Source organism: Pseudonaja textilis, chromosome 12 (assembly GCF_049901715.1).
Source record: "Pseudonaja textilis isolate UNSWEBS1 chromosome 12, rPseTex1.2, whole genome shotgun sequence".
Lineage (NCBI taxonomy): Eukaryota > Metazoa > Chordata > Lepidosauria > Squamata > Elapidae > Pseudonaja > Pseudonaja textilis.
In genome coordinates this window covers 18,241,682-18,259,181 of record NC_142001.1, presented here as the reverse complement: position 1 = coordinate 18,259,181, position 17,500 = coordinate 18,241,682, and the positions used below count along the sequence as shown (strand labels likewise).

The 17,500-nt window shown below is 42.6% G+C and overlaps 1 protein-coding gene across 2 annotated transcripts in view; it reads left to right on the top strand.

Annotated features, from left to right (window-relative positions):
• AFF2 (ALF transcription elongation factor 2) overlaps positions 1-17,500 on the top strand; it is a 239,629-nt gene that overhangs the window by 173,609 nt on the left and 48,520 nt on the right. For both annotated transcript variants that reach the window (XM_087941173.1, XM_087941175.1), the window contains exons 8-9: positions 8,972-9,023; positions 16,704-16,741. In XM_087941173.1, the coding sequence (XP_087797299.1) occupies positions 8,972-9,023; positions 16,704-16,741 (90 nt within the window). The remainder of the gene's footprint in view (positions 1-8,971; positions 9,024-16,703; positions 16,742-17,500) is intronic.

The window sequence follows — 17,500 nt, the reverse complement described above, 5'->3', positions numbered from 1 at the left end:
TAGTGAGAGCAGTCAACCAGTAGAACATTTGCCTTCAGAAGTTGTAGGTGTTCCATCACTGGAGGCTTTCAAGAAGAGTCTCGGCAACCATTTGTCTGAAATGGTATAGTGTCTCCTGCTTGTACGGGGTGGGGTGGGGTTGGACTAGAAGATCTCCAAGGCCCCTTTCAACTTCAAGGTTCAAGGTTATGTTCTTTAAAGCAGGAGTCTCCAACCTTGGCATCTTTAAGCCTGGAGGACCAAATCCCAGAATTCCCCAGCCAGCTTTGCTTTAAGTCCTCCACGCTTAAAGTTGCCAAGGTTGGAGACCCCTGTTTTAAAGTGCCATATAAACTGTATTATTAAATGTTATTTTATTTTGGGTTATCTCTCAAAAAAAAAAAAAACGTGCTAGGAAAGAAAGCCAAAGTGGATCACACAGCTTCATCTTTGATTTAGATGCCAGAATATTTTGAGCTCTAATTTGTGTTCACCTTGTCCCCATCGTTACCATTCTCCAGGTATCAAAATATTTCATTAGATAACCAAGCAGACCCCAGAATTCAAAGGAAAGAAGCTTGGAAGAAGATTTTTAAAATTTAATTTTGCAGAATAGATCGTAAGAGCTGCATACTGTATATCCTGAGACATATTTAAGAGAGGGATGTGATTTTTTCTTCAGACCCATAATTCAAACCAGGGAAGAGAATTCTGAGTGAGTCTGTAGCCAACGACATTTTCTTAAAATTAAAAAAAAAAATGTTTGAATTGCCTGGGGGAAATTCAAGCCCTCCTTGGTTTTTTAGGGGTAAAAATTTACTCAGACAGCCTGGAACCCCTTATAAAACAATAGGATCTAATTTTTCAATCAGGTTATCGGGCAGTATTACATTTATGGAGTCTGCCAAAGAAAGCATGGCTCCAAATAAAACCCATGTCCTAAAAAGCCGAAGAAATATGTTTTCATTTATCTTTAAGCATGTTTATTTTATTTTCACATTACATAGGGAAAAAGTAGGGGATTGTATTCCCTGTGCAATTATTTCTCATTCTCTGGCAATCCTTGCGATGAATGCCAAGTCAACTTTATCTTAGAAAGATTGACAGGAGGGAATCAGTTCATTGCTCCAAGCGATGGGTTGGTTAAGCTGTATTTGTTGATTAAACCACAATGTTTCATTTTGCTCATCCAGCTAAGCCAAAATTAAACCAAGGCAGAACGCAGCATGTAGTTTAATGCCTTTGAATCATAGAAATGACAGCAGACATCTAATCAAATTTATTCCCGTTAGCCGTTGTTGTTTTCTGCGATGATGTTTTTTGACCAAACAAAATCTGGAGGTCCACTTCTCGTCGATCATTGTTTACCACAGATGGGTCTGGACTCGCTTCCTTTTCAAAGTAGCCCAATACTTTAGTTTTATTTTTTAAATTGGGGCTTCTGCTCAGATTATATTTGTGTGCCGTTCCTAAATAATGCACGGTGTAGCTTACAAAAGCAGCGAGTGACCTCTGAACCATTCCTGCTTCTGATAAATTGCTAATTTTAAAGGGAGATTTATTTTATATTATGTATTAATGGTGCACTGAATTTCAGTGTTGTGGCTTGGCTTTGACCCATAAAACAAACAAACCAACCCGATAGTATAGAAATTAGATAGAAATTAGCTGTGTAGTAATTTGAAACTACAGACTTACCTATGAGGCCCATAACTGGACGAAAGTACTCAAAGCTAGTCTTCCTGTCATTCGTAGCATGAACATTGGAATGACTTGAGAACTTTGGAGCTCTCCGAGGTCCTGCAAGACTTACTCAACAATATTTCAGTTGTGTGTGTTTTTTGGGTGTGTGTGTGTGTGTGTGAAGAAGTAAATAAAATGCAAAGTAGCAGAGGGGGGAAATGGAAAATCTCATTTTCATATGGACACAGCACGTGTGGCATTAAACCTTAACATTCTGCAAAATCAATTGAATCTTCCCAATGTAATTCTGGTGACATCAGAAACAAGCTTTCTTAGGATAATGTAGAAAATCTCCAAGGAAATGTGTTTGAAAAACGAGTCAAATATTTTGATCGAGGGATGAGTCTCTGTAGTGGTATGTGGGAAAGATCTTGGAGGCCAGGAGAAAAGACAGAGCCAAGAGAATGATCAGATAAGAGGCAGCCCAGCCAACAATGAGTAGCGAGTGGGGCAGTCATCTCAACAGGAATCCTATCTAAGTTCTCAGGCTATAAAAGTGATGGTGGGAGATTTGTACTTTTGGACTTGCAGGATTCTGTTAATGGAGCTCTCCTGGTCATATTCCCTGTCTGGCCTACTTCACAAGGGTGACATTCTCACATGTGATGTTTTATAAAGGACTACTCTTTCTTCTCAGAATTCTTCTGCATTTCTTCTCAGACCCCCAAGACCAGGATCTCCCCTCCATCCCTACTTTTATGCAGTTCTTGAAGGAAATAGTTGTTGGAAACCATAAACATATACAGATAATTATTTTTAATAGCAGCCGTATTCATGGAAAACATCTATTTTCACAATAACTTTAATTGCTGTTGATTGTTTTGTATAACGCAAATTCCAGTCTTACCGTTCAACTAATTACATTTAAATCGATTAACATGATTAATTCACATCAATTGTGCACATGTTCAGTCATTAATGACTAGACAATCCTTGTGGTAGCTTTCAATTGCCAAGTTCTATAACTCTATGATGCAGCCGATATCACAACACATTTGCAATAACATTTAGATTGATTTTAATATATGTTCCCATAAATTAGGCATAATTAGAAAGATTTTCTTTGAAAAGAGGCATTTTCTTAACAACTCGGGTGGGTCAGTCCATTCAAATCAGCAAAATCCATTCTTTGACATTTTGGAAAGCAATGAAACTGGAAGAATAGGTGTCAATTTTCCAAACAGAATATCGGTTAGTATACACGCGTTAAGGCCACCCAACAGACTGTTAAATTTGTAGCTCTGCAAAAGTGAAGAAGTAACACACTGCTCAGAATTAGGCACTAATTGTTGTTGTGTGACTTCTGGAGATTGCATGACATTTCCTTGGCAAGGTTTTTCAGAAATAGTTTGCATTGCCTCCTTCCTAGGGCAGAAAGAAAGTGATTGGCCGAAGGCCACCCAACTGACTTCATGCCCAGGGTGGAACTAGACCTAGAACTCACAGTCTCCCGGTTTCTAGCCTGGTGCCCTAATCACCGTCCCACCCTCGGTCTCTAGGCCAATGTTTCTCAATCTCTGGAACTTTAAGATGAATGGGCTTCAACTCCCAGAATTCCCCAGCCAGTTGGGGTGATATTTCAGAAGGAAAAATTCCCTCTCCTCCTCCCTTCCCTTCTTCTTCTCTTCTCTTCTCTCTCCCCTTCTCCCCTCCTCTCCTCTCCTTTCCTATCCCTTCCATTCTTTTTCTCTTCTCTTCCCTTCTCTCTCCCCTTCTCCTCTCCCTTCCCCTCCCTTCCCTTCTTCTTCTCTTCTCTTCCCTTCTCTCTCCTCCTCTCCTCTCCCCTCCTCCCTTCCCTTCCCTCTCTTCCCAGCCTAAAATCCCTTCCATTAGACCCAATTCTTGACTTTTGAAGCCTCTGGATTCAGCCCCCTTCTTAAGAGAACCCCTCCCCTTCCATAGCTTTGGCGTGTCCTGAGGCTACAAATTCAAGACCGTCGCCAAACAAATTTTAGCAAATCCTTTCCAATCCATGAACGGCCTTCGTGCCCAAAAAGAGGAGTGTGCAAATTGAGAAGGTGGCAAACAATCAGGGGTGAACGGCATCGCCCTAGTCATGAAAGCAAAATGTCCTTCCCTAAGCTAGACTTTGGAGAGTGGAAGTTGCCCCCTTCAAGGGATCGAATGCATTTGTTATGGATGACAAGACAAACAGCTACCTGCATTTTTCAATAATTATGTTGGCCAGGTCAGAGACGAATAGAAAATGAAGTGAATTCTTAATATCCTCGGATATTAGAAAGCAGCTTGTTTTCCTTTTTCGTTTAGCCTTGCTCCATGCCTTTGCTTTTCCTTTAATATATCTACAAATGCTTTAAACTCCGGGGTGATGACGTCCTGAACGCGTGGATTGTATCCTCCGTTGGATGATGTAGAAAGGCTGGGCAGGGAGGGAGGTTGTGCTACCATGAAGCTAAATTCCAAAAACCTCCTGAAAGTCTTTGCTTCTGTTTATCCTTTCTATCTTAACACAACAACAGAATAATAACAGAGTGGGTAGAGACTTTGGAGGTCATCTAGTCCAACCTTTTGGACCTCAGGGACCCCCAAACTCACAATTTCAAATCCCGCGGACCAGAGACCCTGGGAAAATCCCCCAAAATGTCTGCAGGAAAATTCCCACCCACCCCCCGTTTTCCTACCGATTGATCATTCTTTATTTGGGATTGCAGAATACCGTCTCCAGCTCCGTTCTCAGGGGGAGAGAGAGAGAGACTTTTGGCTTCATGCAAGGAAAGCAGCAGAAGCAGCAGAAACCTTTCTTTCTCTCCCCCAAATTCCGCCAGAAATGAGTTTTTGTGAGACTTGTCGCACCAGCGTAGCCTTTTGGAGCAGGAGGCCTTGCAGGGTGCAAAAGATTCATTTCTGGCAGAGTTTGGGGGAGAGAAAGAAAGACTTTTGCTGCTTTCCTTGCGTGCAGCCAAAAGCAGAAGAAGAAAGAAGCAGAAAGAAGCAGCCGGGTGGCCAGATGAGGCGAATGGGGCAAATTCCCCCCCCTCTGCCCTTTCCTGCCTCCCCTCACTACCTTGTGTCATTCGCAATGCAAGTGACACAAGCCTCGTGTTCCCACACAGCCTGGATTAATTGCTTTGGGAGATGCTTTGGGGGTGACATTTCTCTGCGGACCACCAATTTTTTTCTCATGGACCACCAGTAGTCCCCTGGCCCACTGGTTGGCAGCCACTCTTCTAGTCCAGCCCTCTGCACAAGCCAATACCTCTCTGGATAAATGGCTGTCCAATTTCTTCTTAAAAATTTCGAACGATGGAGCACCCATAACTTCTGGAGGGAAGCCATTCACTGGTTAATTGTTCTCACTTTTAGTGTATTTCTCCTTAGTTCTAAGTTGCTTCTCTCCTTGATGAGTTTCCACCTGTTGCTTCTTGTCCTGCCTTCAGGGGCTGTGAAGAATAGGTTGACTCCCCTCTTCTTCATGGCAGATGCTAGAACTGCTATCATGTCATCTTTAATCCTTGGAATCATGAGACACTTTCAGCTTGCCATGGTTGAATTCCTCCAAAATGGTGCCACTTCTCCCTGTGGATCAGTCACACCACTAGACCTAAGTTGGCTTAAAAATAAATTAAATGACTCCCTAATTCCTTTTGAAGGAGCAAATTCACAGATGGATTGGAACAACAACCAGGAGTGATCTTGTTGACATGTGAAAATAGAGCACCACATTTTGTTGCACACCAATGGTTGCCTTTAGCTGATTTATGCAAAAGAAATTTAGAACCACGGTTCCATCGTCCTACTTAAAAAAAAAAAACACGTCTTGGATCTTGAGAAGAAGTGCTCAAGGGGTAGGATTGGTGCCACAAAAAGCTAGGTTGTGTCCACCATTAACCATGGAAGCTCATAAAATGATGGAATCATTCCTATTCTCTCTGAATTTAATCTCCTTCATAAGTTGTGGTGCTTGTTCTGGAGAAAAATAGATGGAAGAAAGACTATCTATACTGTATCTGTCCTGAAGCAGGATATAAATTAAATAAATAAAAACGCCTCTTCTGGATGCCAAACCTCTATAGTTCAAGGTTTTTCCCCAACTTCTTGTGATATTATCATACCTAATAGCACTCATTTAATAATGCCCATAATTGTATCCGTTTCCCCTCTGTCAAATTAATTCTCACCCCTCCAGCCCCCTGCCCTCCATGAAGTTGTCTAAGAATAAAGCTGATTCCATCAATATCTTATTCCGTTCCCTTTTAATTATTCCAAGTGCTACAAGACTCTGTCACCGCCTTCTGGCTGAGTTCTGGATTAGTTAAATTAATGAGCCAGGAGAGAGAGAGTGAAAGAAAGAGAGTGAAAGAGAGGGAGGGGGAGAAAGAGAGAGAGAGAGAGAGAGAAAAAGAGGAGCTGCATTCTTGATTAAGTAGTGCTGGCTCAGGAAAGGGAAAAAAAAGGACAGGCAAAGAAAACTCAATAGTCAGTTTTATTATATCGACAGGGCAGCCCATTCTCCCACCCCTCCAGCACAGTCCAGCCCTCCTGCTCTTCAGACAGAAAAATTCTTGGGCCAGTTCTGTTTGACAAGCCTTTGGCCAATTTAAGGACAGTTCCCCACCGGCTCTTTTTCAATTGGGCTTAATTAATCACCCCGTATTCTCTCTTTTTCCCCTGTTCTTTCCATTGGCCATCATTTCTTTGTCAGGAAAGGCTGTTTAGTGTGTTAAATGAATAAAAATGGGCGCGGAATGAAGACATAAAATCCTCCGGGCCTTTTTTTAAAATCATTTCCTTTTCTTAGTTCTCTATATTTTTAGCAACCCAAATAGATTCATTAAAGGTTTCCTTTGAAAAGGCAGAGCTTTCGCCTAACGGGAGGGGAAAGAGGGGAGGGGAGGGGAGGGAGGGGAGGAGATCATGATTAAAAGGGAAAAAGGAGGGAGGGAAGGCGGAAGAAAGGAAGGAGAAAGGAGATGGAGAAAGAGGAAAGGAAAGGAAAGGAAAGGAAAGGAAAGGAAAGGAAAGGAAAGGAAAGGAAAGGAAAGGAAAGGAAAGGAGATGGAGAAAAAGAAAGGGAAAGGGAAAGGGAAAGGGAGGGAGGGAGGAAAGAAGGAGAAAAAGGATGGGGAAGGGAAAACGGAAGCAAGGAAGGAAGGAAGAAGGAAGGAAGGAAGAAAGGAAGGAAGGAAGGAAGGAAGGAAGGAAGGAAGGAAGGAAGGAAGGAAGGAAGGAAGGGAGAAAAGGGAAAGGGGAGGGGAGGATGGAAAGAAGGAGAAGGAGAAAGAGGTTGGGGAAAGGGGGAAGGAAGGAAGGAAGGAAGGAAGGAAGGAAGGAAGGAAGGAAGGAAGGAAGGAAGGAAGGAAGGAAGGAAGGAAGGAGATGAGAAAGGGAAAGGGAGGGGGAGGATGGAAAGAAGGAGAAGGAGAAAGAGGATGGGGAAAGGGGAAGGAAGGAAGGAAGGGAAGGAAGGAAGGGAGGGAGGGAGGGAGGGGAAGGAAAAGGAAGGAAGGAAAGAGTTTTGAATGGCACTAATGTTCATTGTCGTCCCAATGTAGCCTGCCAATTACCCGTTGTTTTTGTAACCGAATCTTGAAGGCATCATGGCCTTTGCGAAGAGTGCAATCTACCACACTGATAACAATCAGGGGTCAATTGTGGTTCTGTGATCTGTTGCCATCAACCGCACAGGCAGGCAACCGATCCCCCTGAAGCCAAACAGAGATGGCAATTAGATAAGCGAGCTTGGAGAGAGCCTGATTTTTCCAGGCTCAGCACCCAAGAAGGGCGAACAATTAATATTTCCTTGACGGTTTTCTCTCATTTGAAAGGAGGAAGGAAACGAGATCTCTGATCTCAGCCCCCTCTTTGCAAGGTTATATTTGGCAGAAGCACCTCATTGATTGGAGGTTAATGCTCGGTTGTTTCACGTCTTGATGTTCTGGCTGAGCAGCTGAGCCTCCTAACCACAGAAGTCGCCAAAGGAGGAATGACTTATGACCTTAATGTCAATGTTCCCTCTTGCACATTTCAGAAGTAAACAGAGAAGTTTAACACTCAGGAACTGGAGAACTGTTGCAGTGACCCAAACTAATGCCACCATCTAATTAATTGGATGTTGACTTCAGTGATCCAATACCCAGCCAAAGATCTTATTTCACGGAGGAATCTCCATAAAATAGATATACTGATACAAAGAGGGCAGCCTTTCGCCAATTTTAGTTGTGTCACCTCTAGTACGTTTACCTTTTCTATAAATATTTGATGAAGATTTGCACCAAGAGCTCCAATTGCAATGGGGTTGTTTTCTCCCTAATTCGTAGTCAGTAAATGAATGGTTTTGTAAGACAAGGATTTACCTGCAGTTAGTTTGAGTGCGTGATTTCTAGTGACAACTTTAATTCTTCTTGAGAAGAAGACCTGAGAGAGGATCGGCCCCCCAAAAGCTGAAGGGGGTGAAAGTATCTTATTATCAAATAATAAATGGAACCTGTCCAGGTTTTAGGGTGGGTTCACCTGAGAAGGATGGGAGAAACTTAAAAGTTGGGGAGGAATTCTAAGAAGGCTTCAGTGTCTGTTTATATTTATATATATATATATATATATAAAAGCGAAATGCCACTCATACATCATCACAAAATCTCCAAAACCATAAAACCTATGTTCCTCTTGGCTTCTAGGTGCTCACTAAGAAAGGATTTTTGAAATGGCCATCAGAGCTATTAGTATTTCCTATATTGTTATTATTAACACGCTCTGATGCTAAGGAGTTCTACTCCCCCTCCCCACCTGAAAAGAAATCTCTTCCAAATGCAAGACACAAGCAGAGAGGAGTTTCAGTTTCAGTTTTAGCTTCACAGCAGCAACCAGCTTTAGTACAGAACAGTTGAGCTAAGCCGTGCCCAGGCTCCTTGCTGTCTCCTTCTTGCTCACACAGCAAATACTCTTTCAGTTTCCAAACAGCCCTCAACTCTCTCACCCAGTGACAGGACACTAGCCAGGTGAATACCGATGGATGCTGGTAGGCAGAGGCAGAATTTTTTCCCCTTATTTTCCTCCCCCAAAACTAAGGCCCAACCACATAGTTTTGTAGCAAAACATCAGTATTGAGCTAGTCCTTAATATTTTAATATTTTCTTAAGTTGGTTGATGTCAGCGTGATGTCTCTTCGGTTATTGCCATATCAATGTAACCCTACTTTTTTTTATAACAGCAACGAGGGATATAGCATGTTCTAATCCTTACACTATGCATAACTTTGCAACCTGTTTCTTTTTCTCTTTCCGCTTTAAAGAATGCTTGAAGATGACTTGAAACTCAGCAGTGATGAAGACGATAATGATCAGGTAAGTTTTTTAAGAAACTCCAAACTTCCAAGCTTTGCTTTTCAAATGTCGGTTCCCTGATACGATTAATTTCACACTTTTCTTCACTGTGGGCCTTCTGGACCTTCTGTTATCCAGGAGTCCCTTGGTTCTCCTTGCCCTTCAAAGTGACTGACTTCTCCCGCTGGTTAACGTTGTGTTCCTCTTGCAACTTCATCAAACGCACCCTACCTGGGGGATTATTATGACATCAGTTTTGGATTTCCGATGGCACTTATGGGAAAGATGTGGCCTCAGAGCCAGAGACAGGCAACCAGATTGCTTTCCAGGAGCTCCTTGCGACATAACTGTCAAAAGTCAATGGCACCCTTCCACAGGAAAACCCAGAGAATCATGTTGACTAGAGGCCATAAGCAGAAATGCCCTACGCTCCCTCTCCCTGCAAATCCAAGAAAAAGCAAACATAAAGGTAGACAATTCCATTTGCATCGTTTGCCCTTTATAAACCTCCACTCACCTCCTCAAATTTCCAGTGTGTGGAATTTCTCCCATGCCGTGAAAAAAAGTCTTTAGACGCTTTTGGGAGGTGTTCAAAATAGACAAGATAACAGGTCACGAGAGCTTGTGAAGAGGAGCATCTCCAATGTCAGTCTCACTTCCATGGCTACTATCACCATCCTGTTCTGACCCAGGCTTCGTCAAACTTAATGAAACACAACCTAATTTGGAAAGCAAAACCTATTTTAATGCAACGCTGGGAATTCCTTGCGTTCCCTGGCAGAACTAATTATAAACAGTTCCCCTAGATAAGAGCACGCCTTTCAAGTGCTGTAGAATGCTGCCAAAAAACAGAAGTCCGATTAATTGTAACATAAACCAACAAAAGTCCCAGAAAAAACCAACCAGAGTTCACAGAGCTTCAAGAACGACTCGGAAACTATTGAACTACTTTGCTTCCTGCAAAGCTTTTGTCATTGAGGTCTGACTTTTATCCCTTTTGGGAGGGGCAATCACCTCCCAGCCTTACTCCCGAGTTGCCCCTTTTGTCTCAGCTGTTCTTGCCTTCTAGCAGCTCTGTGCATGCGCGCACTGGGAACAGGCTCCCCTGTTTCCTCTGCCTCGCTGCTGCCAGACTCTGGAGGCTACAGAGTCAGCACCCCACTCCCAGGTGGTCCTGGGCCCATCTCTGCATTGGATGCAAGACCCTTGTTCCAGTCTTCTCCAGATTCCTGGACTGGTCCCCTTTCTTCCCCACTGTCCAACTCCGCTGCCATCTGCACCGGCTGCCGGCAAACCACAACACATCCCTCCTGATGGTTTGCAGCACCATTCCACAGGATTTGCAAAGCTGATTTATGGGAAATTATGGGAAAGAAGACTTCAGCAGCAATCCGAGGGATAGTTTCACATGTGTTCAGTTCATGACGTGTCCCATCTAGTCAGCTTGGAGATTCTTAGCACCTCTTATGGATGCTGTGTTGACGTTGTATCAACGCAGCAGCCAGTGAGTTACTCAGACCCACCATCCATGGGGGAAAATGTAGCATTCTTTGCAGGAATAACTCAACCCTTTTCTTGCTGCGTTAAGAAGATGATTATTATTTTTTGGCCATCCCAGTTAAGTGTAGCAGATTCTAGTGTTTTAAGCAATAAATGCTTCCCATTTTCCCCCTCCTCCTTCTCCTTCATTCTTTGTTCGCTTTCTGCTTAAAAAACAGCCCTCTTAACCTTTGAAATGTCTGCCCTTAATTTAAAGCACATTGCTGGCTTTTGGACCACAGGAACTTCGACACCCCTCAGTGGGTTTGCCCCAGTGTTTTCTGCATTTTTGGCAGAACGGAAGGTGGGAGTGCAATATATATATATATATATATATATATATATATATATATATATATATATATATATATATATATATATATATATATATATATATATATAATATATACACACACACACACACACACACACACATGTTTTGCTTACATGATCCTCTTCTACACATGGGGCAATCAGATCATATTACATTAAAACCTCCCACCGATTAGCCAATCTACTCGGAATTTTATTTATCATTGCTCTGTTTGTGTTGGATAATTACAAACAAACAAACAAAGAATCACAGAAACGCCGGGAGGCTTTGAAAATGGGAGGTTAAGTGCTGCTTCTCTTTAAATTCTTAGAGAAGGGAATCTCTGCAAGCCAATAATTTCTGTCTGTGTGTGTGTGAGAGAGAGAGAGTTTAATTCTGCTCAAAAGTTAGCTCATTGGCAATTAAGACCATCCTTTTTTGAAAAAGAAAACCGCCTTAAGTTTCTCCTTTCAGTAGCAAATCCTGTTCCCATTCACTCCTTTTTAACTCCCCCCTCTCTCTCTCTCTCTCTCTCTCTCTCTCTCTCTCTCTCTCTCTCTCCACCTCTCTCTCTCTCTCTCTCTCTCAAAAGCTGTTTACCTTCCAGACAAGAGAAACACACAACCTATTTATTGTGTTATCAGTAGAAGCGCTGAGAAGCCATTTCTCAGTCGTGACATCAATAGTGAACAAACAAGTGAAGACCAAGGTCAGCTCCTCAAGGCGATTGGGGGGGAGGGGAAGAAACCAGAGGGATGAGAGTGAAACCAACTATCAATAACTCTGATAGAATACAGAGTTGTTTACTTGCAACTGAGTGTCATTGGAGGCTTAGAGATAATGATGTCGCTATAAATAGAATAAATTCCTTTTTTAAAAAGGAGAAGACCTCTTTTCCTTTTATAATGAGGCTTTGCTAGTAAGGGACCAAATCATCTGAAGAAATAATAATTGTTCTCCTCCTCCTCCTCCTCCTCCTTTTTTGAGCATGTCAAAGTTCAGCCTGGAAATTTTGGGCAGAGGCAAAAGTTCACAAACCTTGTGGGTTTTTTTCCTGGAAGCCAAAAATAGCTTAATTTAAGACCCTGAAGTTTAGATCCCCCATAGACAACAGCTATAGAAGTTCGACACCATCAGGAAAAAACAGGAAAGGACTTTTTTTTTTAAAAAAACTTTTTCATCTTCCATTTTGAGGGGAAGAAGAAGAAGAAGACTTAATGAAAACTTCCTGAATAAGCCAATGGAGATCTTCTTGATTAAAATGGCCCTCTTTCAATAAGTGGTTTGATCTGATTCAAACTGGAAGCCAGAAGCCAGCTCGTCAAGATGGATTCTTTCATTATATTAAGCCATAAAAGGATTTATTTAGTTTTACCTTGAGAAGTGGTGTGAATTTTTACCTTGACATATGAGCCATGGCTTTGAATGTAGGGCATTTGAATTCCATCCATTTAGCAAATCAGAGACAACCATGACAGAACACAGAATAATAGTTGGAAGGGACCTCGAAGGTCTGCTAGTCCAACCCCCTGCCCAAGCAGGAGACCCTACACCATTTCAGACAAATGGTAGTCCAGTCCCTTTTTGAAAGCCTCCATTGATGGAGCTCCCACTTCTGAAGGCAAGCCATTCCATTAGTTGATTACCAGTCTTACCAGTCAATGACTACTTCAGCTTCAACCGCAATAATACAAGAGCATACAACAAATATAAACTAAATGTAAACCACTCCACACTTGATTGCAGGAAGTACAATTTCCATGGTCGGACCAGAAGCCGTATCACAGCTGCATCACTACCCGCTTCAAACCCCTCCAACCCATACATGAAGCGAACGGACGTCCACCATGAAGATATGGCATGACCATAAATGCGAAGCCAAACAACAGGATCACAGCTCACCAGCTCAAATCCCCCGGCAACTAAGACTAACCTGAGCACAACCAAGCCCCCATCTGAACAGAACACAACCCCAGCCAATCAGAACACAGCCAAACCCCCAACCAATCAGAACACAGCCAAACCCCCACCCAATCAAGTCACACCCCCACGAGCAGTTAAAAGGAAGAAGCAGCTGCAAGCTCACATTACTCTGAGAAGCACAAAGCTGAAGACACAAGCCTGAAGATGACGAATGAGACTTCATCAAAACGTCGCCTAGATACTTCCAATTTTACGCGAATAAAACCAAATAACCAATAACCACATGTGTGTGTGTGTGTGTGTGTGTGTATGTATATGTATATATATGTATGTGTGTGTGTGTGTGTGTATATATATATATATATATATATATATATATATATATATATATATATGTTTTCTGAGGTTATATATATATATATATATATATATATATATATATATACACACACACACACACACACACACACACACACACACACACATATATATATAAACCAGGAACAAAACAAAACTCCCTAGCCCTTCGTAGGAATGTTATAACCAAAGCTTTTTATGTCGATAACAGCCAGCGAAGCACTCTCTCTTCATCTCTCATGCAGAAATCTCCTCTTTTTTTTTTCCCTTCCCCTTTTCTCACTGGAGAATTCTCCATCGATTGAGAGAAGGAAAGAGAGGCAGGACTGCTGTGAGTTCCCCGGAGAAGTTCAATAAAGCAGACCTTGATCATAAAGGAGAATCTAAGGGCAACTAGGAAAAGTTGGCTCAAAGCACCAGCGTCTGCTGTGAACAGAAGATGGTTTTAGCTCGTGGCTCTCTTTTCCCGTCAGCAGCAGGAACAGACACACAAACCACAACTGTCAAATGCCAGTCGGGGGGTCTTCAGAAGCCCATTCCCTCTTGGCTTGTGGTTCCCTTGTCCTCTTGAGATGAGGAGCTGATCTGCTCCTTCTCTTGAAAAGGTTTCACACGCTGGAATCGGCAGTCGCGTTGGGCCATGCTCAGGGGTAGGCTTCCAAAATTTTAGCAAAGGGTTCTCTGCCCGGTTGCTGGTGGGCATGGTCATGGTGGGTGTGGCCTAGTCAGCCTCCTGCACCACAGCGGGGGGAGACATTTTTGCCCTCCCCGGACTCCGGAGGCTTTCCTCGAGCCTGCTGGAGAGTGAAAACGGCCTCCCCGAGCTCTGGAGGCTCCCTGGAAGCTGGAAACAGGCCCATTTCCGGCCTTCCCGAACTTCCGGGAGGCCCATTTTTCACCCTCTCCAAGCCTCTGTGTGTGCCCTGCCCTTACCTGCATCCAAAATTAGCCATGTGGGGACTCCTGGGTGGGGCAGGGGCGGGGTGGGTGAGGCCAGCCAGGCGTGGGATTTGGGGGGGGGGTTCTTTGAATCGCACAGAATCTTAGCTAGGGAGTCTCTCGTGCTTTCAGCTGAAGTCGCCCCGCAGAATTTTGGGGACAATCCCATATCAGATAAGCGTTTCTGTTGAAGCTGATGTGAGAGAGGAGGAAAGACAGGGACCTATAACCGTAAAGCTATCATCCAGCAAGCTATCATCTATTTAACTATCATCATCTATCATCTATCTATATCCATCTAACTATCATCATCTATCTATCATCGTCTATCAATCAATCAATCATCTAGCTCTCTAGCTATCCTCTATCCATCTATCTACCCTCTATTTAACTGCCTGTCTGCCTGTCTATCTCTCTATTACCTATCATCCCTCTGTCTCTCTATCAGATGAGATCCTTTGGGGAAGATGCAAGGCCAAGGACCTCCATCTGGTGGCACAGTCTTAGCAGTGCTAAGGAAGGCCCAGCCTCCCCCTCTCCCCGTTTCCACCTGCCCTTCCCAGTTTTCCCGCAGAGGCAGCCTCTTATTTCCCTCTCAGCCCTCCCAGCAATCTTTGTGGACGGCCTGTGCTCTGTGTGAACAAAGCCAGGAGACGAATAGAAAACACGGCAAAGGCACATCACCTAGGTAGAAAATTTGAATTCAAAACGTTTTGCAGAAGATGCCATTAAAGCGGCCCTCTCCTCTTCTCTCTCTCCTTCTCTCTCCCTTCTCTCTGTCTCCCTCTCTCAGTGTGTGTGTCTCTCTCTCCCCGTCTCTCACTCTTTCCCCTTCTTTCTCCCTCTCTTTCTCTCTCTTGTCTCTCTCTCTCCCTCTCTCCCCCGCTCTCTTCTCTTTCTCTTTGTGTCTCTCTCTCCCCTCTCTCTCCCCGTCTCTCTCTCTCCCTCTCTCTCTCTCTTCTCCCCCCTCTCTCTTGTCTCTGTCTCTCTCCCTCTGTCTCCCTCTCTCCCTCCTTCTCCCCATCCCTCCCTCCCTCCCCCCTCCCCTCCCTCTCTCTCTGTATATATGCATGAAAGCATCAACATGGAAATCTCCAACCGCTTAAACAGTTTGATAGAGTCTCGCCTTTCTGCCATCCATGCCCCCAGCGGTGTTGCTTAGCAACATTTTAATTCAAGAAGAATGGAAGGAGATGAAAGTCCCTGTAGAGAGAAACAGAAATAAGAAGGCCGTTGACAGATGATCTGAGTTGTTTCTTCTAATATACTGTGAGGATCACCAGGTCTTTTCATGAATGATAAATGGACTGTATACAGATCAATGGATCCTAATAATAATAATAATAATAATAATAATAATAATAATAATAATAGGTTGGTTTTTTTGTGTTTTTAAAAAACCAAAACCAGGTTCAATCACTAAAGCAGCACAGAAAGCACTGGAGGGGTCGTCATTTAGAAAATTCGGAGTGTGTTTTCTCTCGGAAGGGTTTCACTGGGAGAAACCGATCTGAACATTTGGTGCTTTTTGCGCTCTTTTTTATTTTTATTTTTTTAGCTGCTGGCTGATCAAAACAGCTTGGAGGCAAAAGCTGCCCGGTTCCCTGTTCAATGATATTTATAATTTTTCCTGATCTTGTTTTAAGGCCAACAATAGTGAAGTTAATATTAATTTCATCGCTGTGGAAATTGCTCTGAGTGAATTTGGTTTGGATCAGCGTGTTGTTGCTCTTTCTGGAGCTAAATAGAATAGAATAATCTTTATTGGCCAAGTGTGATTAGACAGACAAGGAATTTGTCTTGGTGCAAATACTCTCAGTATACATAAAAGAAAAGATACATTCGTCAAGAATCATAAGGTACATTAGGAACAATCAGAGAAATGTCTTTGCATCCAACTCTCCTTAAATTCAGACATTCATATAAATATAACACACACACACATCTATACCTTATATTTATGTGTGTGTGTATGTGTGTGTATATTATATATACCTACTTACTAAACTTCCTCTTATCTCTCCCTCTCTATCATCTCTCTATCCAACACAGACACACATTTATACACATATACATACACATGTACATATACATGTACATCTATGTGTGAATAGATAGCTAGATGAGTGTCTGTGTGCGTGTGAGAGAGAGAGATAAGAGAAAGATTGGTAGGAAGGAAGGGAGGGAGGGAGGGAGGGAGGAAGGAAGGAAGGAAGGAAGGAAGGAAGGAAGGAAGGAAGGAAGGAAGGAAGGAAGGAAGGAAGGAAGGAAGGAAGGAAGGAAGAATGGGAGGGCAGGAGGGAGGAAGAAGGAAGGCAGGAGGAAGGGAAGGAAGGAAGGAAATAGGAATAGGAAGGAAGGAAGGATTACCCAGAGAGACAAACAGACAGAAAGATAGATACAGCTCAATGAAATTACTTTCTTCTCTTGCCTTGAATTCTGCTTAATTTATGGATGGATCCATCACATGGATGATTTTCTGTTCTCTGAAATAGTTGGTCTTCCTTACCAAGAGTAATTTGTGTTTTCCTTACCCTCTTCTTTCCAAAAGGTTACTCTTGACTAAGGTTTGCTAACCATTCTCTCACTTTCCTTCTTTCTTCTTCTTCTTGTTTTTTTTTAATTCATAGACCACAGAGAAGACAAAGCCTCGAAACATTCCTGCAAAGTAAGTGATTTTTTTTATATATAAAAAAAACTCATTGAAAAAGGAGTAGGGTGGAAATGTATTGAATTTCAGGAAAAGAGAGCCAATCAGAATCTGACATCCAGGCTACTCTGCGGTTGTTGCAATAAAAAAGAGGGACCGTGGCTAGTAAAAACATGGTCAACACGAATAACCTTAGTTTATGAGTTTCTCATGGATGGCATGCCCCAATCTTTGCATAAATTTAATATATGGCACCTATGATTATCAATGATATTAGGTGTGATATCTGTAAATAGCTGTTGAATAATAATAATAAAAAAACATGCACATCTGCCTATCAATAAGTAGGCAGATAGGAAGGACTCATAGGAAGACAGAAGTGCTAAATCCAGTATGAACATCTGGTTAACTGCGACTGAACCAATAATAATGGTTTTAGGGAGTCCTAAAAGAAGAGCTTAAGAACCTGTTATGCACAAGTTTAAAAGCATTCCTTGCTGTGCTGTAGTCCTAAAATTTGGGAGATGATTGATTAGTTGATTCATTGATTCATTGCTTGATTCATTCATTGATTGATTATGTGCCATCGAGTTGGTGTTGACTCTTTGTGATTGCGGAAGAAGATTTTCTGCAAGACAGGTTGTCCCCAATGAGTTCTTCCTATCGCCACTGTAACTGAGTCAAATGCATTTTGATGTTGGTCATTGTCTCTTCTCTTCCATTTCCCCAACATTATAAACTTATCCGGAGAGCTCGGTGTGACAATTTGACCCTTGT